Source organism: Symphodus melops (assembly GCF_947650265.1).
Source record: "Symphodus melops genome assembly, chromosome: 16".
Classification (NCBI taxonomy): domain Eukaryota; kingdom Metazoa; phylum Chordata; class Actinopteri; order Labriformes; family Labridae; genus Symphodus; species Symphodus melops.
Genome location: NC_136706.1, coordinates 13,545,612 through 13,570,485, shown reverse-complemented (window position 1 = coordinate 13,570,485; position 24,874 = coordinate 13,545,612). Strand labels below are relative to the sequence as shown.

The 24,874-nt window shown below is 43.2% G+C and overlaps 1 protein-coding gene across 1 annotated transcript; it reads right to left on the bottom strand.

Moving 5' to 3' along the window:
- Nucleotides 1–462: 462 nt before the first annotated feature.
- On the bottom strand, nucleotides 463–24,874 carry LOC306837467 (uncharacterized protein). Its single transcript, XM_079365163.1, has 50 exons — nucleotides 24,766–24,874; nucleotides 23,696–23,944; nucleotides 22,971–23,084; nucleotides 22,715–22,834; nucleotides 22,387–22,512; nucleotides 21,319–21,522; nucleotides 20,614–20,782; nucleotides 20,249–20,417; nucleotides 19,680–19,902; nucleotides 19,306–19,425; nucleotides 18,927–19,145; nucleotides 18,413–18,724; nucleotides 17,020–17,238; nucleotides 16,764–16,910; nucleotides 16,364–16,612; nucleotides 15,991–16,203; nucleotides 15,644–15,892; nucleotides 15,233–15,427; nucleotides 14,896–15,144; nucleotides 14,546–14,764; nucleotides 14,188–14,436; nucleotides 13,847–14,065; nucleotides 13,489–13,737; nucleotides 13,106–13,345; nucleotides 12,734–12,982; nucleotides 12,360–12,566; nucleotides 11,954–12,220; nucleotides 11,427–11,681; nucleotides 11,116–11,277; nucleotides 10,864–10,986; nucleotides 10,409–10,573; nucleotides 9,314–9,529; nucleotides 9,004–9,233; nucleotides 8,723–8,852; nucleotides 8,093–8,286; nucleotides 7,746–7,929; nucleotides 7,392–7,604; nucleotides 7,029–7,212; nucleotides 6,743–6,944; nucleotides 6,469–6,633; nucleotides 6,012–6,251; nucleotides 5,665–5,886; nucleotides 5,384–5,518; nucleotides 5,028–5,229; nucleotides 4,824–4,949; nucleotides 4,230–4,337; nucleotides 2,259–2,495; nucleotides 1,237–1,552; nucleotides 917–1,016; nucleotides 463–606 (listed from the first exon to the last, which is right to left on the bottom strand). The coding sequence occupies exons 1-50, from the start codon at nucleotides 24,821–24,823 to the stop codon at nucleotides 541–543; spliced, it is 9,678 nt and encodes a 3,225-aa protein (XP_079221289.1). The 5' UTR covers nucleotides 24,824–24,874; the 3' UTR covers nucleotides 463–540.

Genomic DNA, 24,874 nt, shown 5'->3' with positions numbered 1-24,874 from the left:
TCAAGAAGAGACTAAAGCTGGTGCTGGAAGAACAAAGAAAAAAAACCAGATCCAAACAATGAGCGACAAGTGAAGACAGAAGAGCAGACTAAAAGATTAGTAAATGTGACAAATCGGTCTGCTTTTAAACCAGTGTGAAGACAGAGAGAGACCAAAGCAGCAAATCCTTACTTACATTCAAGTGAAACATTTCCCTCGATAACATTTAGGACTTCAAAAAAGAGCCACGTTTTTTAGCTCATGATTTGCATAGACGTGAGCAGATTTTTGAGCCAGGATCACATTTCACATTCATGCAATGCAAACTGACACAGATGTAGTCCAAACAGTGCATGTGGGAAACTACACAATACAATTGTAACCTCTTCTTACAGGAAGTTGGGATATCAAAGATGCTTTATCCACCCAGTGTAATGAAATAGTATGTATGACTTGTGGGAATCTTTTAAAGCCATTGTCCTGAGAGATGAAAACACACTCCTCATTTTGGTTGAGTTATTACTTTTATTAGACATGATCTTCATTTGCACCAGAAAACATCTATTTGAGCTGCAGGGTTTTTAAGGCCATAGGAGGGTTCTTCACATCAACCGAGGAGTCCAGCTCCTGAGGGTAAAAAACAATTTCACACAGATACATCTGAAACCACGTCAGCTAATGAAAATGTACTTTGGAAATTAATTGAATTAAGACGTAGACATCTCTTGATAAACATGGTGTGTTTGATTAATGTCAATAATAAACAATGTAATTATCCTTTCTCTGGCAGAACAGCAAACAAGGTTTTTCAGACGTTTCAGGTGAATCTGATGAGCCATTTTATCAACAAGTTTTAAGTGACGTTGGAAAGGAACGGTTGTTGGATATTTTGATAAATGACACTTTTCTTTGTATGTGATGTGGTGTGTGATTTTACCTCAGAGTCTGAATCATAATAATGTTCACAAGGCAGGCCCATGTTGGCCATCAGAGTTTCTTTCTCTGTGGATCTGCTCCGAAGAGTCGTCCAGCCTCTCCTGTTCAAATCACATCACAAATCCGTCACGTTACTTACAAAGAACAGAAACGTTTCTCATCGCTGTCGACGTCCGAGAAACTATTAGGAGTTCACATCTCCTTCAACAAAACATCTGTTTGTTTAAACAATCTGGTGAGATGCACTACTAGTCAAGTGGGCAAGTGGAGGTGTATCAAAGCGTGCAAAACAAACAAAAACAACCTTGTTGAGCTTTTTACCTTTTGGCATAAATAAACGCAGCAGCCGTCAGTGCAGAGACGAGGCAGAGGACACCCAGAACTATACCCACTTTGCTTCCTCCAGTCACCGTCTCCTCACAAAACTCTCCCTTGTAACCAGCCACACAAACGCAGCGAGTCTCTTTGCCTTCGATAACGCAGCTGCCATGACTGTTGCAGCGTGTGACATCACAGGATGACGGGTCTGTTTGAACCGAAAGCACAGAGTTGTCTTTGGCATTTGGACGAGGCAACGACTTCTGAGGGACGCCATCACTGGTTTTACTCCTGAAAGAGGCGGAGTTTGTGTTGGGACCTGATGAGAGAAAAAAAAAAAAGAAAAAAAGAAAAGAAAAATAAATTAATAATTATGCAACACGTTACAATTTCACATTTGTTGTTGTCCCAAACTGTAATCGTCATGAATGCAAGGCAACCAGTAGAGAGTTGACTTGTCCAAACAAGACAAGTATGTGTCATCAGTGTCCTTAAGAGGGGCTGTACGCTGGATTCTTTAGGTTTGTAAAGACTCATGCTCTACGTAAGTCAAAGTTCCTGCCTGTTAAACGGATGTCATTCTTACTTTCTGATATTTCATATGAATCCTAAAAGCAATGAGGTTGTCAACAAGAAAATAAAACATTTTACATTTCTTGTTGCTGTAGAGCTTCTTCCCCTTTGACCATAACTCTTACACTTGGTGTTCTCTCCAACCTCTGTACCTACCTAACCACGTTTGCAAAATAACAGGTCACATAATGTCAGGTATTTCTAAAGCTCAGATTTTTAAAATACCCATCAAGATGCTACGATTTACAGAAAAAAATAAAATAAATAAAAATCATGGCTCAATGATTGTTTGACAGGATATTTGCTTGAATTCAAAAAGATGGTTCAAAACATTTAAGATCAAAAGCGGTCAAAGTGCAGTTTTCACTGCAGAGGGCTGGTGTGATACCTAATCTAGTGTTGCTGCTGATTCCATGTTGCAGCGTTTGTTAGTTTAACCAGTGTCCACTCACAGTCCTGTTCGTCGGACTCATCCGAGCAGTCCACGTGTCCGTCACAGAACTTGCTGCTGCTGATGCACAGACTGCCATCGAGGCAGGACTGCTGCCTGGCAGGGCAGTCTGGGAGTGAGGCGCAGGAAGAAGCACTGACAGCGGAGAAGCCCCGCCCACACTGACATGTCCGACCTCCGGGATAGGCCAGACACAGGTGATCACATCCGCCGTTGTCATTGGAGCAGCGGTTGGTGCCTGGAGATCAAACAGGAAATGTAAATTATACTACTAACAGAGTAAGCATTAACAGAAGTTGCAGGAGTATGACATGTTTTGTGTCATATCATGCTGCTGGTAGTTGAGCTCAGACCTCCATGTAAATCAAAGGATACAGCCTTTATACAAATATCAGATCATGGTGGATTTGTTGTGACATGATTTGCTCTGACACGGGACCTCTACTTACCAGACTTAGAAAATAAGAGCGCTCGTGTCCGGGGGAAGGTGATACAGACGTGTGTTCACCGCCTGGCTTCCGTTTGCATTCTCATTAAACTCCCATTCATAGTCATTTCTGTAACTCATCTGGCTGTGTTTGCAGTATTATCACAGCAGATCAGTTTTACTTCATCTTTTAATATTTGCAGGGCGACTTGCACATTTGCTCTTTTCCATTCCACATAAGTTTAAACTATAAACAAGTTTTTCCGAGACATTTTACATCTGAGCAGAGAGAAACAGTTACTATTCCTGCAGCACTTAAAGTATGACACAGATTCACAGTACGTGTATGCTAAGTGATAGAGAATAGTTTTGAATTTTATTCTAGCTAAATATATTTGCAGAATTTTATTACTGACTTCAAAAGTGTTTATTTAACGTCACATTATTTTATTTTCAGTTGTTATCAAAGTTCTTCAGACATCTTTAGAAATGCAAATTTCATTGCTTTCTTGCGCAATGACAATAAAGTCTTCTATTCTAAATGGGTTAATATATATATATTGTGCCTTCTCTGGTATTTCTGTGTTTACTTGGTAAAAGGAATGTTATCCAAGTGTGTTGTGTAATTCCGTTTCCTCTTTCCCACTGGATCACACACACTGAGGTTGTCCTGTTGAGTCTCAGCACTCATGTCTCTGCAGGCCTGACATCACCCTGCCATCTATTCAACTCAAACTGAGTCTGAGTGGGTCCCTTTCATTACTCCCATAGGTGTCTGTTAACAGTTTTTTTTCCTGCGTCGACAATGAGAACAAAGTTTGGGTTAAAATAAGTGTGCAGATGGAGTCATTCCTGTCAGGTAGGAAACTGGTTTGGTTTGTTTTACTAATGAAGCAGGCGGAGAGCCGCGATCCTTCCTGCTGGCGTAAGCGTTGCAAACTTGGGCATTACACATTGCATTATATATCAATATGTATGATGTCACTATTGACAAGCCACTTGCACAATTTCGTCCAACAGAATGTACCCAGGATGCATCTCATGGTTCATGGCTGCAGCTTAGCTGGATGTATTTTAATCTGCATTATCATCATTTGAAATAATGCAGGTAAAGCCGATTTAAAGCCTGTTTAGAGTTGTACCTAAAACCTGTCCCTGCTCTGGAATATTCTACACCCTCAGCTGCCATCTACAGGCCATGAGACAGTTAACCTCTTTGGTTTCACTTCAGGGATTATTTATCCGTTTCTCATCTAAACACTCAAGTGTTTGTCACCTTCATATATTTTAACTTGAAACCTGCTTAAGGGCTCTAAATCGCAAGACTCAATGTTCCTCTGCAGTCATTTACCTAACATATGCCCCCCAGCTGCAAACTGTGGCCCAGATGCAAACAATGCAAACAGTGCTTTTTACTGGGCTTGCTTGCCATCTGCATTTCAGTCTTCTCTCTTTTTGTCAGACCTGTTCCAGTCATCACTTAGTTTTCTGAATATGCTCCGTCATTCCCTTTTTAAAAAAAAAACAGTAAATAGTTTTTTTTACCTAACTGACTGTTGTTATTGTAGGCTCTGACCTCCACAAGGCTGGTCTTTGTCTCGAACCATAATTGGTTAGGCTGGAGACCATCGCTGAACCACAGTTTGGTGACATCTACAGTGAAAAAAAAAAAAAGGAGTTTCAATTATCAGTGTAAAAGTCAGTAACAACGAGGAACCTACTTTGTAGAGTGAATCAGAAGCTACAGGCAGATGTACAGCTTTTAGTGAAAATTGTAATGAAGTAGTGAGCAAACGTAGCAGTCATGCACATCCAGTAAGGTGCCTGTCTCAAAAGTCAGCATTCAAAGAATACAGGAAGGAGACCGCACACTTCAATTCAAACATTTTAACAGCCAGTATTTAACCCCTCCCTCGGGATCACATGAAGTAGTGAGCAGAATAATTTATGGTTACATTTGTCTCTGGCGCCATCTGCTGCCTGAAAGGTATAAAGAAAAGGATTCCAACACTGCTAGAAAAAAAAATCTAATACAGACATTTGGACTGAGACAGTAAACATGATAACCCTACATTTTCCCCTGAAGACATCATGGCTGTCTGAGTCCACAGACCTGAGTATTACTGAAAACGTTCTTACCTTTGTCCAGGCTGACCCAGAGGAGGATGTTGTCTATGTATGTGAAGGACATGATCAGACCTGGCCCTGTTTTGTGCTGTTTATATCCTAATCCATCCACTCCAATAGAGCTGATTACACCTTCACCTGGAGGAAAAAAAATAAGAAAAAGTCAAACAGGTTCACAAAGGCAGGCAGAAGTCATGAAGAATTGGAACTCATTACCAGTGTCAGCCCAGTAGATCCTAGTTCCTTGATTTGCAAAGACCAGAGCGGTGGGGATGCTGGACTTCCTCCACAGCACTGCTTTGCTGCGACCGTTCATCCAGGCACAGTTCACCTCCGTCTTGCTCGTTTCGACTTCCACCACTATTGCTGTGTAGCAAAGTCGCCCCGTGGGGGGATGCACTGCAATGGATGTAGTACCCTAAAAAGTCAGAAACAAGACCTGGGCTTAAAAAGTGAGTAGAACAAAGAAAACATGAAAGACTGTGGAGTCAGATTTGCACGTTTCGTGTGAAAGGAGATGATCGATGAGCAGAAAAGAACACGTTTGAGCTGTGAAGACGATCAAAATGTACCTTGAGTGATCCCTGCAGCAGTGACGCGCTGTAGCCCTTATGGCGAGAGGTCACGTGGAGGCTGGGCCTCTCGGTGCTGCTCCAGTAGAGATTTGAGGTCACCCAGTCAACTGCCATAGCTGTGACTAAATCATCCTTCAGAGCCAAAACAAAGAAAAAAAAAAAAAGTTTTGTTTCTCGGATTTTACCCGTGAGTGACATCTCTTACTGGAGAGCTGCAGACTTTCAAGACTTTCCCTAAAGAAATAGAAACAAACTGAAAACGGTTCATTTACACCCACCTTAAGCGTCAGGATTTTTCCGGAGGGAGTCAGTTGGTTTCTCGACCTGGAGCTGCTCAGTTCGAGTACATCTACAGATCCCTGTTCTGCCACGTAGAGAGAGAGATCCTGGAGGGAGACATCGAGTCCGGAGGCCTCACTTATCCCCGGCAAGGATAAATCTCTGCCATTCGGCATTTTCTTCAAAGCAACACCATCACGGCGAATGGAGCGCAAGTGAATCTGTAAAAGGAGTAAGAGGGTGAGAGATAACAAGCAGGCTTTATTAAAAGCTTGAAGGAGGAGCTTCGTCTCAGAGGTAGTTTCCAGGAATCAAGAATACAGGGCCCTCTTGTCGAGAAATGTACCTGATAGACAGTGGCGCGAGACAAAAGCATGATAAAGGTCGACTCCACAGGCGGAGAGCAGGTTCTCTTGTCTTGAGAAAGGAGCAGCCCTTTAGGGCATCGACAGACTGCTGCAGGTTGTGTCCAGGCTGCAGCTGCTTGGTATCCTGTTGTCACAGGCGGGGCCAAGAGGCAGAGGTGGGAGCATTTCAGTTGGCCACATGGGTTACTTATTGCTGGCTGGGATAGAGCGTGCATCACCTGAGGAGACATGTGCATGTATAGGGGCTCAAAGCAGCAGGCTTTCTGCAGTTATTTAGCTGCAGCTGTATAAGAGACGAAACCAGGATTCAAAAATAAATCTTGTTAATGTACCCATATGAAATACTGATATTAAAAAGGTTTTGGACGCTGAAGAGTTCAGAAACTCATGGTGACATCTAACAGTATATGAAGTGCAAAAGCAGCAGAAACTCACCTTCAGTCCAAACGGCTGTCCGGGCCTTTTCAGGAGAACCTTTTGATCTTTGCCCGTGTTCTTGTCAGCTGAGCGGATCGTCCTTCTCTTCGTGTCCGACCAGAAAACTTTATCATTGAAGACCGCCACAGAGAACGGGCTTGGTGTTTCCACTAACTGGAGAATCTGGTGGGAGAAAGGTTCATCCATCAGCGCTCACGTATTTACTGTAATAGTCCGTCTCACAAAGTTTGCGAAAACAGAGACGGTCATTCGACATGAGCTGGTGCCTAACCTTCATGTTGTCTCCATCCAGAGAGGCTGAGCCGATGCAGCGCAGCTTCTCGTCAGCCCAGTACACCCGGTTGTCCAGGAGGTCGAAGGCCAGACCGACTGGCCAGCTCAGGCCTCGACTCACCACCACCTTCCTTTTCGAACCGTCCATCCCCGAACGCTCAATGTGAGGGGTGCTGCCGATCTCCGACCAAAGCATCAACCTGTGAATGGTAATGGTGCCTTTACATGAAAAAGGCGGGGTTAAAATTTAGGGGAGTAAAAATGGCCGTTGTTCTTCACCTTACCCTTTGTGTGGAAGCAGGACTAATGAGCTCGGCTGCTCCAGATCAACACCCAGGACAACAGCGTAGTCCTGAGATCTCACGGTGGCGTCGCTAAGCTTCACTGCCAGAATCTGGCCCACAAGTCCGTCGACCCAGTAAAGATTATTTCCAACCCAGTCCACCGCGATGAAATCAGACTTCACTCCTGTAAGAAAAAAAAAAATCCTTTATGAAAACTAAAAAAAACATTAAGAGTTTGAACTCACCACATTTTTGTTATCTAGTTTAAATAAGGCAGATTCAATGCATTTGCTCATCACTTTCAGAACTGTATCAATTCAGCATCCAGTTGAAAAGCTCCTGTGGATGAGTTGGGACTCGTACCTTTAATCAGCGTTCCTTTCTTGTTGGGGTCTGTCATGTCAGCCCAGCGGATGCTCTGGTAGTCTGGACTCAGCCAGTAAACTCTTTGTTGAGCCCAGTGATAGTCCAGTGAGAAGACCGGCTGACTAGCAGAGGACAGCAGACGTAAGGTGCTACTGTGGACTCCTTGCAGTAACAGCTCTGACTGCACTGAGGCCAGAAGTAACGGCTCATCTGGTGATGAAAACAGAAGTCAGTTGGTTTTCTGGGTTTTCTCAAATAGGAGGATATGTTATGAAATTGAGAAGAAAAAAACAAAAAAAAACCCTGCAGAAATAGTTTTGTTAAAATTTTAAAAAAAAAAGCTCTTTGTACCTTTGGTCTTGCAGCTTTTATTGTCAGGCTCTAAATAGAATCCAGGGTGGCAACTGCAGATGTAGGACCCATGGGTGTTAAAGCAGGTGTGTTTGCACATGTATGGCATTAGATTGCATTCATTAATGTCCACACAGGACACATCGCGGACATGTGCAGCGAAACCTGCAGTACAGTAACACCTCTGCGGGAAAAAAAAGAAGAAGAAAGAAGAAGGCATTTTCAAGCTGGGCAGGAAGGATTTAGTCACACTTCTTCATAAAGTCGGAACAGTTTAATCAACAGATTCTCACTCTGAACTAACAGCCTCGGGCAGATAAAGCACCCATCCACGTTTGTGTACTGACCGGTCCATTTGGAGTGCTGATACAGTGATGGTCACAGCGAGGGGCAGATGAGCTGGAGCAGTTGCGTTGGACACATCCTGGGCCCTCATCTGATCTGTCAGCACAGTTTGTGTGGGTGTTGCACACAAGACGCGGGTCCAAACACTCACCACTGCCACACTGGTAAAGGTGAGGGGGGCATTTTCTCTCACTGCCTGCAGGAGCAAAAGGAACAAATTCACTTAACACCATCTGCAATCATTAGAATGTATTTTAATGCATTCTCTTTACACCCAATAAGTAAAAAAACAAACATGGACATTTCATACATCATAAAACCATTAAGATCTCTCATGAAACATGTCCTCAGTAAATAAAAGGATTGATTCATGATCAGGAAAAACAGTGCTTACATAACCCAATGCCATACCTTTAGTTTACTTTAATTGTATGTTTACACTTTCATATAGCAAATATTAGAAATTGATTTTTTTTTTCTTAAATGGGGAACGCACGTTAAATTAGAATTAGACTGGAAGTTAGGGAAAATTTTGAACTGCAGTCATTTTGAAAACAATCTTCCGTTATATAGCTGGTTGTTTTCAAATAGGCCAAGAATAAACCAGATCGTATGAAAACAAAAATGCTCACATTTGTCCTCATCCACGCCGTTATGACAGTCCACTTTCCCATCACACCTCCAGGACACAGGGATGCACTGACTGCCGTCGCCACACTGCCACTGGTATTCCCTGCACTTGGCTGGAGCTGACGCGCAGTTCTGGACACAAACGAGTCAAATTTGTAAGCACTGCCTCGAAACGAGTAGATGTTTCGACTTTATCCTCTTTGAATGGGAAAGCTCTAGTGTGCAATATAGGAAAAAAAAAATACAACTGCTCAAGAACAATGGAGCTCATGAATTGCTGAACCTTCTCATCAGATCCGTCTTTGCAGTCATTCTCGCCGTCACAGAGCCATTCTTTCTGCAGGCACTCGTGGCTGTTCGGACATCGCAGCTGAGCTGGGCAGCGTGGGGGTCTGGTGCAATCGACCTCATCAGAGCGATCGCCGCAGTCGGCATAACCGTCGCATTTCAACGCCTCAGACACACACTGGCCGCTAGCACAGCGAAACTGGTTCAACGCACAGGCCACCAAAGCTGGAAAGAAGAAAAAATGTTATGTTCTACATGCATCTTCTTGTATATTCTGTACAATTTAATGTTGGAAATCGACCTACCACACTTTTCCTCATCGGAGCCATCAGCGCAGTCCCGCTCTCCATCACACAGGAAGGTCGCCGGTACGCAGCGGGAGTTGTTATCACAGCGGTGATGGCAGCCCTCGATCAGACTTGAACAGTCCATTTCATCAGAAAGGTCCTGACAGTCATTGTGTCCATCGCACACCTTATCACGGGGGATGCATCTATTCCCGTGAGCACAGTCAAACTCATCTGGGGGATGACAAAAGAGACTCTTTAAAAGATTAACCACTATATACACGTGGGTACGCCTCAATTTCCCCGTTTTTGTAAAACTACGTCAAACCCCAAAAATCCTAATATTTTGACAAAAAAAAAAACAAAAAAAACTGCCGCATCATCTCGAGAAGGAAAAAAAAAAAAAAAAAAAAAAAAAAAAAAAGCTAAAATCCAATAGAATCTTCAATTAGTTGCAGAGGGATAGTTTTAAGCGTAACATACACAGAATAACATAAAAACTAACAATTACATTCTGCAAGTGTTTTTCTTGATAAGGATATGTTTTTGATTAAAACCAATACAAAAGGTGATTACAACTCGGCTGGTCAAGCGAAAATACACTGCTCAAAAAAAAAATAAAGGGAGCAATTAAACGCAATGTAATTCCAAGTCAATCACACTTCTGTGAAATCAAACTGGTCACTTAGGAAAGCAACACTGAATGACAATCAATTTTACACGCCGTTGTGCAAAACTCGACCTCCATTGGTTAATAAATCATTAAGTAATTTTGTTGTCAGCACATTCAACTATGTAAAGAAAGTATTTAATAAGGAGTACTTCACTCGTTCAGATCGAGGATGTGTTATTTTAGCGTTCCCTTTATTTTTTTGAGCAGTGTATTTCCATCGTTCTGGAGTTGATCAAATACTTGAACTTTGGTAAATGGGCCAAAAGGATAACCTATTTCCCCTGTGTACTATACCTGGTTAACACTGGGCCATATAAGAGCAGATCCTCCTTCAACAGTTATCCAGAAATCTTCAGCGGGAGTGTGCGCAGCTGACTTACAAGAGTCAGCTGTTGCAATGCTTTATAAGCTCCCTTCATAGTCTATGGCACAATACAAACCTGCTTTACACTGAGCTGCACATCCCTCTTCATCTGACCCATCCTTGCAGTCCTGCTCTCCATCACACACGTGGCTGTACAGAACACACTCCAGGCCATCTCCACAGGGCTTCCATCCTTTGCGGCACCTCAGTGGCGCTGGTCGGGCACCGAGCACACTGGAGGCTTGGCAGAGAGTAAATGATGCTTCAACAGGTTATATGGACACCAAGTCTAGATGTCGAAATTAAAACGGGTAAATCTGCGAATGTTTTCATGGAATTTACAACTGACTCATGACAAATCATGCAACTAGATGGTCTCCAGTTGGTTAGGGTGATAGAGGCTTGTCATGGTGGTATTGGGTGTTTTCTAGACTGTAGGTGTTTACATTGCTTTTATAAACGGATACAATGTTCACGTAAGTTTAACCTCTCACACATGACTTTTCTATTTTATATGATTGGTCGACATACAGACATCTGCAGGATCAGCCGATCGACACCACCTCTCATCTGAACCGTCGGGGCAGTGGGAACGGCCGTCACATACTTCTCTCCTCGGGACACACGCTCTCCTGTCGCTGCACAGGAAATCATCTGGGGTGGGGTGGGGGGGGAGAGATGTCGATATAAAAAAAAGGGACACGGCGGAGTAAAAATAGCTCATCTTTAACATGAACGTGCGTCTGTGCCATTATTTTACCAGACAACGTAGCTCATGCTTACCAGGGTTTTTACACTGCAGTATGCAGTTATTCTCATCAAACCCATCAGGACAGTCTTTTCTTCCATCACACAGCTGGTTTTGAGTAATACACAGAGATGAACCTGGGCAGATTACTGACGGTCTGATGCAAGGAGGTGTAGACTTAACAGAAGGATCTGTTCCTGAAGGCGTGACAGGGTACGGAAAAGGTGCATTTAAGATTCATTAACTGGTTTCAACAGGTCTCCATCGTTATTGCTAAACTTAAACTGCTGTATTAGTCATGTAAATCATTTTTATCTCTTGGAAGTATTATACTATCAGTATTTACTTGTCAGGGTTGTACTGTCTGGTGGTGTCGAGGACGCATCGCAGCCGACTTCATCTGTACCATCCAGACAGTCTCTTTCTCCATCGCACAGGAATTTCTTGGGGATGCAGCGCTGGCCGTCTCCGCAGTGATACTCGCAGCTCTTGCTTTGTCCTTGGCACTTCAGTTCGTCACTTTGGTCCCGACACTGGGACTTCCCGTCGCACACCTGAGCCAGAGGGATGCAGGTCTTTCCATGGAAGCACTGGAACTCACCTGCGAATGAACAAGGGGCAAAAAGGTTAAAAGTATTTGAACGCCCAATCACAGCAGCTTCTATTCTTACCCATCTACGGCGTGCTTTTCTATTTCTGTGTACTTTAATGTTCCCCGTCTTAGTGTTTGACGATCAACTTGATAAGATCACTTTTTGCACGTGCGCAAAAACAAATGAATCTCTGCATAATGATAAGGGTATCATTCATTTCACAGTCAGAAATAAATTAACAACTTGCTCACATTTTTTACAAGTTTAAAGTAAAAAACACCTTGCTTGCATGTTCCTGGGCATCCTTGTTCATCAGACCCATCCATACAGTCTTTCTCTCCGTCACAAACATGGCTGTATAAAACGCACTCTTTGCCATCATTACATGGCTTCGCACCCATGCGGCACCTCAAGCCACTTGATGGCGGTGCGGGAGTAGCCGCACCGGGACAGTTGAGCTCGTCTGAGCCGTCGCTGCAATGAGCGCGGCCGTCACAGACCAGCGTCTCTGATACGCAACTGCGACGGTCTCTGCAGAGAAAATCCGCTGAGGAGAATGGAATGTCATTCAGCATCATAGAAAAGAAACTACATATACATATATACACACACACAAAACAGATCTTATGAAATGTGGTTTGCAGTGTTGTGATGCCTTTCAGTCGCCCCATGATTTTACGACTTACAACCGTGTTGGCATTTTTTCAGGCACTTCTCATCAGATCCATCCGGGCAGTCTCTCTTTCCATCACAGAACTGTGCTGGCTTGATGCATATAGAAGACCCTGGACACAGAGCTGACGGGCTGGTGCAGGGTGGTTTAGTTAACGGTTGGTCTGGTAAAGATGCTTCAGTGAAGCTGAGATCAGTTGAGGCGACAGTGCCTGAAACATCTGAAATTAATTAAGTTAGGTTTAGAGTTCACTGCACATCTGTATGAGCACGTGACAAATAAAAATCTTGAATCTTGAAACATTTTGCTCAATTCCTACGACTGTGCGTTTCATTCAACTGATACTGGTGGGATAGCGTTTTCCATCGTAGAGAACCACATACGTACCGCAGCCTTCTTCATCTGATCCATCTCCACAGTCTCTCTCTCCGTCACACACGTGACTGAAGAGAACACATTCTGTGCCGTCGGTGCACAGTCTGGAGCCCATGCGACACTTTAGGGGGTTTGCCTTAACAGCAGTAGAAGGTACGCTCGCGCAGTCCAATTCATCGGAACCGTCGTGGCAATGAGCGCGACCATCGCAGACCAGTCTCCTCGAGACACAGCTCCGACGGTCTTTGCAGCGGAAGTCAGCTACGGAGAGAAAGAGAATGAATAACAACGCAGACTTGCTCTGTGTCCATCATGATCATGGAATAAGAATCGAGGTACATCATTTTTGCACCACTACATGAAAAAGAAACACTGACTGCTTACTTCTGTCAGGACATCGCTTCACACATTTCTCATCAAATCCATCAGGACAGTCTCTTCTTCCATCACAGAACTGTGTTGGCTTTAAACATACTGAGGAATGTGGACACAGAACTGATGGACTGGTGCAGGGTGGCCGAGTGGGATGCTCAGTAAAGGCCTGGACAGGTAAAGGTGCTTTTTTTGCAATTTTGGGCGACTCTGCCAAGTTAGGATTTTCTGCAAGAATCGTCGTGGCAGCATCTGGAAGACATAAAACCAAAAGTTGCTTGTGGGCAGTTGAAGTTTCCCATCCAACATCAACATATGCACGACAGCTAAACGTGCTCGTCGGCATATCACGTCACGTTTACCGTTAGCATGGCCATCTTGAAATGAATACTTACCGCATCCTAGCTCGTCGGATCCATCTCGACAGTCTATCTCTCCGTCACACACGTGGCTAAGAAGGACACACACTGTGCCGTCATTACATGGCTTGGAGCCTATGCGGCACTTCAAGCTCGTCGGCCGAGACACAGGAGGAGCCACACCGGGACAGTTGAGCTCGTCTGAGGCGTCATGACAATGAGAGCGGCCGTCGCAGACCAGGTTCTTTGAGACGCAGCTCCGGCGGTCTTTGCAGAGAAAATGACCTAGGGAGGATGGAATACGTTTCATTTCAATACTAACATAACAGGAAAGCAACACTATAACCTCCCACCTATTCAGTGTGGGTATAATCAGACAAATAAATCAGCTCACTCCTGTCGGCGCATCTCTTCACACATTTCTCATCAGATCCGTCTGGACAGTCTTTCTTTCCATCGCAGAACTGTGCTGGCTTGATGCATAAATACGACCCTGGACACAGAGCTGACGGGCTGGTGCACGGTGGCCGAGTGGGAGGCTCGGTAACGGGCTCCATGAGAGCAGGCGACTCACTTGTGGGGATCATTTCTGCAGGAACTGTAGTCGTCACATCTGCAAATATTAAGCCGGTTTATTGAAAATGTATAGTTTAACATTAAAACAGTAACATAGTCATGTTATCATGCAAATCACCCTGGGGAAAAAAAAAAAAAAGAAAAAAAATAGATACTTACCACATCCCCATTCGTCTGATCCATCCAGGCAGTCTCTCTCTCCGTCACACACGTGGCTGAAGATGACGCACTCTTTGCCATCATTACACGGCTTCGAGCCCATGCGGCACTTCAAACCTTTTGCTGGAGCTGCAGGAGGAGCCACACCGGGACAGTTGAGCTCGTCTGAGGCGTCATGACAATGAGAGCGGCCGTCGCAGACCAGGTTCTTTGAGACGCAGCTCCGACGGTCTTTGCAGAGAAAATGACCTAGGGAGGATGGAATATGTTTCATTTCAATACTAACATAACAGGAAAGCAACACTATAACCTCCCACCTATTCAGTGTGGGTATAATCAGACAAATAAATCAGCTCACTCCTGTCGGCGCATCTCTTCACACATTTCTCATCAGATCCATCTGGACAGTCTTTCTTTCCATCGCAGAACTGTGCTGGCTTGATGCATAAATACGACCCTGGACACAGAGCTGACGGGCTGATGCATGGTGGCCGAGTGGGAGGCTTGGTAACGGGCTCCATGAGAGCAGGCGACTCACTTGTGGGGATCATTTCTGCAGGAACTGTAGTCGTCACATCTGCAAATATTAAACCAGTTTATTGAAAATGTATATTTTAACGTCAATACGGTAAAACAGTCATGCAAATCACCATGGGGAAATAACAAAAAATAAAATAAAATAAAAAAATAAATGACTTGGATACTTGCCACATCCCCATTCGTCTGATCCATCCAGGCAGTCTCTCTCTCCGTCACACACGTGGCTGAAGATGACGCACTCTTTGCCATCATTACACGGCTTCGAGCCCATGCGGCACTTCAAACCTTTTGCTGGAGCTGCAGGAGGAGCCACACCGGGACAGTTGAGCTCGTCTGAGGCGTCATGACAATGAGAGCGGCCGTCGCAGACCAGCTTCCTTGAGACGCAGCTCCGACGGTCTTTGCAGAGAAAATCCGCTGAGGAGAATGGAAATTAATGTTACGGACAAGTCGGATATATTTGTTACGAGAACAAAAAAAACCAAAAAACATTGTGCCTACTTACACCTCAATTTGCATTTTTTCAGACACTTCTCATCCGATCCATCTGGGCAGTCTCTCTTTCCATCACAGAACTGTGCTGGCTTGATGCATATAGAAGACCCTGGACACAGAGCTGACGGGCTGGTGCAGGGTGGCTCAGTGACTTCACTTACGGGGAGAGTTTCTGAAGTAGGTTTAGGAGTATGTTCAGTGGACTCTGAAAAGTAACAGCTTCAATTTGAGAAATTTCAAAATATCTCAGCAATTAAAATACATGTGCAAGACATTTAAAACGATCCCTCCAATAATATATCTTCCAAATGAATCCATCGAAGATTTTGGATAAATTTAGGTATGAAACAATTTTTGTTGATCCTGGCCAACAGGGGCAACTTTCTTCAAAAATTTAAAATAAGTGTCCTCAGACACTCACCACATTCTTCTTCATCGGACCCATCCTGGCAGTCTCTTTCTCCATCACATATGTGACTGAAGAGAACGCACTGTGAGCCATCTCCACACAGTCTGGAGCCCATTCTGCACTTCAAGGGGTTTTTCCGAGCTGCAGGAATCGCTTGACTCTGACAGTTCATCTCATCTGAGCCATCATTGCAATGAGAGCGCCCGTCACATACTAGACTCTTTGAAATGCAGCTCCTTCTGTCTTTGCAGCGGAACTCATCTAGACAGACGGGGGGGGGGGGGGGGGACAAATCGAGTTCAGTTTCAGGACAATGTGAATTCATCTGTTGAGTCAACAGCATTAACTTTAAAGCTTACTCTTTGAGAGACATCTTTTCACACATTTCTGTTCATCCGAGCCATCAGGGCAGTCTCTTCGCCCGTCACAAAACTGGCCCGGAGAAATGCAAATATGAACTGAAGAACGGGGACAGAGCACAGAGGGGCTTCTGCAGGCTGGCACAGTCGGAGCGAGAGGTTTAGTGGTAACAGGCCTCTTGATTGTTGGGGTATTGGTCTGTTCTTTGACACCTAGAACATACAGTGGCCATCATATGGTAAAGCAAAAAAAATAAATAAAAAATAGGGTGCATAAATTGGTTTTATCAATCATTGCATAATCAGATGCATGGAAATGATAGATTAAAATGTCCCAAAATATATCTGAGATTGAAAATCTGACAAAACCCACCACATCCCGTTTCATCTGATCCATCCTGACAGTCCGTTTCCCCGTCACACACGTGGCTGTACAGAACACACTCTCTGCCGTCGTTACATGGCTTTGAGCCTCTGCGACATTTCAGGACGTTTGCCCGGGCTGCACGTGACACGACCGTCGCACAGTCAACTTCATCGGAGCCGTCGTGGCAATGGGAACGACCGTCGCAAACAAGACTCCTGAAGATACAACTCCTACGGTCCCTGCACTTGAAATCCTCTGAGAGACAAGAGTGGAGAGTAAGGTGGGGAGAAAAAAAAAGAAAAAAAAAAAAGACAAGAAGCGGGTAAACTGAAATGATTCTTTCAGTCGATGACAAATGATTACTGCTCACATGATTTAAGAGAATTTGTCATGATGGTTTATCTACCTTTGGATGGACATTCGATAACACAAAAGTCCTCATCATCTCCATCCGGGCAGTCCCTCTTTCCATCACACAGCTGGGTTTGTGCAAGGCAAATTGATGTACGTCGGCACAACACAGAGGGTCTGTTGCAGACTGGAGTAGTGGGCACTGGGAACAAACATTTCCATGAGCAAAACATGATCCACTTTACATGCAAAGCCCTTCAAACTAAACCTTACCCGTTTAAAAAAACCCTATACAAACATTTTGACCATACCCGTTCTAATTTCCTTCAGTGCAGAGATTACACCAAACACATGACCTCCCACAGTCACATCCTGGATGGGGGTCCCATCCTGCCAGTCCCAAAGAGTCATGACATCATCATGACGGGCCAACAGGAAGGGCTCGAAGGCAGCCACGATGGATCCTGAAATGTTCCACCTTCTACCTGCTTGGTGGCTTCTTTCTTCAAGCAAACTCACTGATCTTAAACCTGAGAAAGTGCGAGAGAAAACTCATGTAACACGTCTGTCGTCTTTAAAAGCATTTGTGTAATGTTCTTTATATTGTTAGAGGAAGTCTGACATTCCTTTAAACAGTTAGATTCAAAGGATTATGGCAGGCATAAGTAACAATGAGAAACTGATGAGTTTATGGACGGACTCAGAATTATTTGTTACCTCTCATTGCTGAAGGGTTACACCAAATGTAACCATTAGATTAATGCAGATCAAATTTTGAAAAGGAAAACTAAAGGCAGCTTGAAGGCTTTCTCTTGCATATGAGAGAGTGAGAGTGAGAGTGAGAGAGAGAGAGAGAGAGAGAGAGAGAGAGGAGAGAGGGAGAGAGAGAGAGAGATGCTATAAAAGTGGATCCAAGTCATCCATTTGGCAATCGTGCAAACTTGTTCACTGCCTGCGCTTCATCAGAATCCACTTTACGCTAAAGTCCATCCCATTTAGATTATGCTCACCTCAAGAATCAGCCAATAAAGAGGAACGTATTTGGGAGCAAATTAGCCAAACTGCAGGCTAATATTTGCCCACGCACTTGGAGTAATTCATACATGAGCCATAGGGTGATTATGTGCACTTGTATTTCTAAAACATTCCTCTGATTTGATACTTTGTAGCAACTGTAGAATGTTAGCACGCACAGTACAGTTGATTAGGCCTTTCCATTGGACTTCTGTCCTTGTGTCAGCATGCAACAACAGGGAGAGTATTAACTTATAGAAGTAAGCAAGTCCGACTCCTGTGTGCGACACACTGGTGGTACGTTCAACGGTAAAAACAGGGACAACTTCACAACTCTGTACTGCAGCTGTGGTTTACTTTTGGTTTTTATTTAAAATGGACACTCTCCCTCATGCTTATGTTGAGATCAGAACTCTGGCTTTCTTCGACATGACTCCGTTCAGCTTTAGAGTAAAACCCTGGCATGTGCAGATCACCAAATCATCACGTTTGAAGCTGATTAGCGAAGTAAGAATAAAAAAAAGTTCCAATAATGTTTTATAGGTATGTTAGACTAAATTTGACTTTGTACGTTTTAAAAGTCCAGTTGTAACTGAACTTACACAATAAAACAGACTTTTTTTATGTATTGGTGACTGATCTATGTTTGAGTGAGAAACACTGTAGAACTTGTGTACAGAAGTGTCAAACCTGCTCCATTTGAGTTCCAAAGCAAACTATTGGTCCAGAGGTCGAAGGCGATGTTCCCTCTGACTCCTGTGGCGACGAGGTGCAGCAGCTCTTTGGCTTTGCCTCCCATCATGCCCATGGTGAGGATGAGGTCATCCTCCAGCCACACGAGGTTGCCCCTCAACCAGTCCAGGTATAAGTCCCCAATGTCCTTCGTTGTCTGGTAGAGCTGCTTTGGGTATCGATGGTCCGCTGTGATGGTGCCAATTTGTTTTTGGTCACATGACACCCAATAAAGGCTCCCTGTCCTCTGGTCTACTTTTATCAGACAAACTAAAAAAAAAACAAAGCGCAAAAGAAGTGAGCTGCTTGAGCAAGGACAAAAACAACTATTTTAGTTACCTGAAAAGAGTTATCCATTTGTTTAGTCTTTTTTATTTCTGTCAGCTGACAATAAGGTGAATATTACTTCCTCAGTTCCAACAGCAACATTCATCATGTAGACCTTTAAAAGCCTTGGAAAATCGTCATTTACCTGGCAAAGGTGCTGAAACCACCTCAATCTTGAGCTCGACATGACTGATGCGTTTGATATGACCAGTATTATTCACCCAATACAGCCAATCTCTGTACCAGTCCACGTCGAAGGAAAGGATGCCGTCTTCAACGGCAAACAGCTCAGTGTTCGTGGACTCTGCGCCTCTGAACTCCAACATGTTGATGTTGGTGATGGTAGCATAAATAAACCTGGGATCTGTGGGACCAATCAAAGAGCAACACATTTTGGAACCAAAATGAATGAAATTCTTTATAGACCGTAAAGGATGAGGAGCAACAGAAGAAACTACAAGTTACAAGTTAGTGACAGTGGAAAATGATTAGAAAAAGACAATTTAGTTTTTTGTTCAACTTACATTCACATGTGCTGTCTAGTAGAAGTACTTTAGAGTTTGGACATGCACAGGTGTATCCAACAATGTTGCCTTTAGTGAGCTGGCAGAGCTGACATGGAGTCTTGGCACATGCTGATGAACCTGAAATGAAAGCAACACGTGTAAAATTAAAAAACTGTCAGAGTATTCAAATACATATTTGACACTTTAGTAAATTCAAAATATTAAAAGTATTTACTCAGTTCATCAAAAGCTTTGACAACATTTAGTGCTACATGCAACAAAGTACACAAGTATTGTAAAGTGGGTAATTAAATGTAATATCAAATACCAATGTCCACTGAAAACTAGATTCGGAGGGAGAAACAAAATCAATCTGCTGCTCCAATAAGTACCTTGGGGTTGCTGCAGCTCATGGTAAACCTCTAAAATTGGCAGCGCAGCTCTCCAAATAAATTGCTTTTGGTTCGGTTGGGCCTGAGGCACCCTCCACAGTCCTTTCTCATCCACCCAATAAAAGGAACTCTCAAAAACAGCCAGGCTGAGAGCAGGCCTCCTGTTGAAGAGTCCTGTGAAGGAGTAACGGCCGGTTCCGTCCGCCTTTACCGTCTCTATCGACTGATGAAAGAAACAGTTCAGGATGAGGATCAAAACAACCAAGAGTTCACTTTATTTATCCAGGCTGACAACCAACTTTAGTGTTTACAATACATTGTATTCTCCTCCTATCTTGCCAGCTGTGTGTTCAATGATTTCTTCATCTTACCTAAAGTGTTTTGATGAGGGTGTAAGAAAATACTACAATGGTCCGTACCAGAAAACATACCTGAACGCGTCAAAGTAGGAAAAGAAAAACTTGACAGTAATTCAAATTATTGTGGCTAAATTGAATTTAACTTCTATACTCGTGTGTGTTTGGTGTTCTCCATCAAATAGTACCGCCTGCGCTCATGTTCAGGGTCACCTTTTTGAAGTTGCTGATCCAGTACAGCCTCCTCGCAGCTACGTCAGCGGTGAGACTGTGGGCCGACTGAGCGGTGAGTACAGTCAGGGAGCTCCTTTCTGACCCGTCCATCCATGACTTCTCTATGGTCACTCTGTCGCCGGGACCAGCGTTGATCCAGAACATCAAGCTTCAAGTCAGAGAGTGGATCATTTTAATCAGGAGAACCTTGTGTATTATTACCTCTTGTCGTTGCAACAGTCATGGCTGGATTTCTTTGTGAGCAGACAAACTTTGACGGTTCAACATCTTGCCATAGATTCTTTTCTTTTTAACCGAGATAAAATACAATCGACTCAAATCCGCAGTCTGAAAAAGTCATGTACCTCTCCACGGGTATGAGCACCAACTCTGACGGCCTGATTGTTTTGCGCAGCACAGTGGTGTAACTCCTCCCATCAGCTGCCTGCATGTAGATCGACCCTGTCTTCTGATTGGTCCAGAATAGGTTTCGGTTAAGCCAATCAAAGGCTAGACCCTTAATTCCAGGTTCCCCTGTCAAAGAATGAAGGACATTAGTTTGTTCCGAAACATCATATTTCTTTTGACAAGTAGAATTCCATTTAGTTCACCATTTGTTCCATTGGGATGATTGCAGAAGCACATTACAGGTAAGAATTCAGAATTTTAAAAAAAGCACATGAAATGAAGCTAAGCTGCATTAATGTAGTCCCAATAGGACTCCACCAGAACAAAACAAAAAAAAAAAAAAAAGTCTGGGGTTTTTCATATTCATGTAACATGTATGTCGTGGTAGTTTAAGTTAACATCCCATACCTACAAACTTAAGTACAAAACAAGAAGGACCTGGCCTCATGTGGGGACAAAAAAAAAAAAGAAAAGAAAAGAAAAGCGATACAGCAGTTGTGTTGTAATAGTGACTTTACATTTCCTGTGGGTTTTAATTCCCCCATAGAGTAGTATTGAACTTTTGAGGTTTCATTAATTTAGAAAATGAAAACAATTATAGACAAATGAGCTGAAAAAAAAAATACACATGCACAGAAAAGCCTCACTACAGGTCGACTCACCAGTATAGACTGTCCATCTTTGCTGTCCATTACTTCTGTATATGCTGCCTTGGTTGTCTGCCCAGTAGTAGCAGGCTCGGGCAAGGTCAAAAGTTAAGGCCACTAAGTCGAGCACTGGAGTCTCGATAACTTCAAACTGTTGAGACTCAACATTCAGCAGACCAATAGATTTCCCCTGTAATGTTAGCAATCTGACAGCGTCACCTAGACAAGACAGGGAGGGAGAGTTCATGACGATATTCAGATTTAGGATAGTTTTATTAGTTTGACTAGTTATAAAAACAAAAAACCCTGAAGGACCCTACACAACTCTCACATCTTACTCAACATCTGCAAATGTAATAATATATCCTGTAGCACAATTTCAGGGGACAGATACTGTTTTATGTAACCTGCATTTCCAAGTCTTTCTTTGAACTTCCTCTTCTTCTTTGTCTTCAGTTCAGAGACATCAAAGCAGCCCATTAAAAGAAAGCAGTCATCTTTAGTCCAAATACTAAAAACTAAATCCACAGAAGGTTCACATCCCTCAATCCATCTGATAACTTGCTCAACCACACTCAGGTAGAAGTTATGCTTTCATGTTGGTCTTTGTGTCCAAATACCTTTATCTTTTTTTACGAGGATGTTGTGGTGGGGGGTTGTTTCGCCTTTATTTTATTGGTTAGTGCGTAGAGTAGGAAACAAGGGAGAGAGAGAGAGAGGAAAGGGGCCACAGGCCGGACTTGAACCCTTAAGATCAGGCACACCGATTCAAACTACCTACGGCAGGGGTGTCAAACTCCAGTCCTGGAGGGCCGGCTTCCTTAGACTATTAGATGTCTCCATGCTTGGATGCAGCTGAATCCAATGAGTGACTCGTTGTCAGGCTTCTGCAGTGCTTGATGACAACACATTGATTTAAAGCAGGTGTGTTAGAGCAGGGAGACATCTAAAAGTCTGAGGAAGCCGGCCCTCCAGGACTGGAGTTTGACACCTGTGACCTACGGTGATTCAAATACTTTATATAAAAAATAAATAAAAAAATCTGTTAGTGCACATTGGAGAGTGAAAACTTTGCCACATTACCTGAGGCCACACATGTGGAGTTTCCATTCTGTTTGAAGCCATCTCTGCAGTGGCAATAGAACGATCCAATGGTATTAGTGCAGCGATGCATACAAGGAGCAAACTGTTGGGTACATTCATCTAGATCTGGGGGAGGGAGAGGGAGAGAGTGGTGCATCAAACAGAAGAGCTTTATGGACTTTATAACATCCTTCTTAGAGATTATTTTTGTTTTCTGATGGAACAGACAATTGTTTCTAACCAGCATCTTGTAACGCTGGTTCCAACCAAACCCTGAAAAAAAAAAAAAAAAAATACAACAACATGTATTTGTTTGCATCCTACAAACCTTCACAGACTGCACCATCAGCAGAGAGCTTGTATCCATCAGGACAGGCACACAGAGCTCCCCAGACTTCATCCACACACACATGACTACAACCACCGTTGTTCATCGAGCAAATACGACCTGCAGAGGGTGCACTATGAGTCAGCATCACAACAACATGCAGGCACCATGTAGCCTGGAGCAATATTCTGTCATTTCGATATCAATAGATAAATGTTGTAGCAGTTGCTGTCGTTGTAATCTGCTCCAAATTTACCGCATGTCAGGGGCTCGTCACTGCCATCTGAGCAGTGAACTGTGCCATCACACCTCTGTTCAGCAGACAGACAAGACCCATCGGGACACCTCATGCCACCCTCACCACATGGACCTGGAAGAGGACAGAACATCCCCAGGTTACATCTTTTGACTCCGATCCAGTCCGTCGCTTGCAAACATCCATCCTGGGTATGTTTTCACTTTGCCTCTGTGAGCATGTTGGCATCATGTCGATCCATCAAATTTGCATGAAAACACTCAGTGGCAGTGTAGCGGTCACCCTCAGTTAGGGTAATTGCTTGTGATTATGCAGAAAAATCATATTTTGACTTCAAGCTTCTGTAAGAAAATCAACATTTCTGCAGGAGTCTAAAGCAAAACAAGAAAACATAAGAAGTGCCAAAATGGTGTACAATTGCTAGAAAAATATAAACAAACATTCCAGGTCTTTCAAAATAAAAAGACATGTGCATAAAAAGCATGAATTAGTATAGCAAAAAAAAACCTTTAAATAATTATGATTTTGCTGGTTTAAAAATAGATGTACAGTCTTAGCTCTGGTTGTATTTAGATATGCACACAGCTTCGGTGTTGGCCAAATCAAAGTTAAGGACAAAATACAGTGATAAAGGAGAAAATACAGACACTTAATATAGTCTACTGTGCTGGAAATTGACATTCAGTTTCCTGTGATGCAGCATCAAAACATGCCTTCTTTCTTACCACAGTCCTCTTCGTCAGAGTTGTCCAGGCAGTCATTCACTCCATTGCAGCGCAGCTCTTTGGAGACACAGATGTTGTTTCGACAGGTCCAGTCAGTTGCCAAGCATCCCTCAGGAGCTTTACAGTTCTCCTCATCAGAGCCGGTGGGACACTGGACTTTTCCGTCACAGCGGGCCGACAAGTCAACGCAGCCGACAGAGTCCAGACAAGGAAACTGACCTGGTTGACATTCAGGAGAGCCTGGCTGTGCTGTAAGGATATAACACAGTCAATACGTGGATATATAAAATTAATTTATGAACAACATGTAAGGGCTTTGGCACTGCTACTGAAAAAGCTCAGATGCTCTCGAGCTTTAACCTTGTCAACACACTTACATGTGTAAAAATGTGTTTGAGTGTATATATAAATATATACCTATGCAAGCAATGTAAATCGTTATTGTGGTTTGGGGCTGGATCATGCATACATGTGGATCTGATTGATAACATGAACTGGACTATGCATTTGTGTTTTCCGTGTGTGAATATGTCCTAAACTGGAATTAAGAAGCCTCACAGATTTGCACAAAAAATTAGCTACATTCAAACTGTATTGCAAATAATGTTCAATATATTTAAATCAGAGCTTAATTCTATTTATATGTAGCAATGCCAAATTGGTAACAAAGCATGGTTGAGAATAAACCCTGCCTGTAAACACTTTGAACTCTCCCCAAAAAGTCACACTTGGTTTAAAGTGGGCCAATGGATATCCTCCCATATTTTTACTTTTACAGAGCCAAAATAAACTGCCAGGTTATAGTTTTTTTTATTTGTCTTTGGATTAGCCTATACATGATGTTGGCTATGTTGTCAATTTAACAATTGAGCTTTTATAAATATTCTGTAAAAAAAATAATAATCTGAACCCATAATGTCAGTGAATAGCCCAAACGCCATAACGTCTCATGGAGAAATACATTTAAAAAAGACAAAACGGACTAGTATTCTCTTCTCTTTTTTTAACTCTATCTAACTCTCTCTATGTGTATAAATTAAACACTTTGTCATTACATAAGCAGTTTTTACCTCGGGAAATAGTAGGAATCAGCAGTAAAAACGAACAGATTAACGTGTGGATGTCCATGTCGGCCCGCGAGGCTCATCGGGAGAATCGGCGTCACCTGGGAGCAAATGC

What these genes read in the sequence shown, in the direction of transcription:
- LOC306837467 (XM_079365163.1), bottom strand. Translation starts at nt 24,823, where the DNA reads ATGGACATCCACACGTTAATCTGTTCGTTTTTACTGCTGATTCCTACT. An exon ending in GGTTTCAGCACCTTTGCCAG is followed by an intron (nt 18,725 to 18,926) that starts GTAAATGACGAT and finishes TTTTTTTTTTAG; the next exon opens with TTTGTCTGATAAAAGTAGAC. An exon ending in GAAAAGATGTCTCTCAAAGA is followed by an intron (nt 15,893 to 15,990) that starts GTAAGCTTTAAA and finishes CCGTCTGTCTAG; the next exon opens with ATGAGTTCCGCTGCAAAGAC.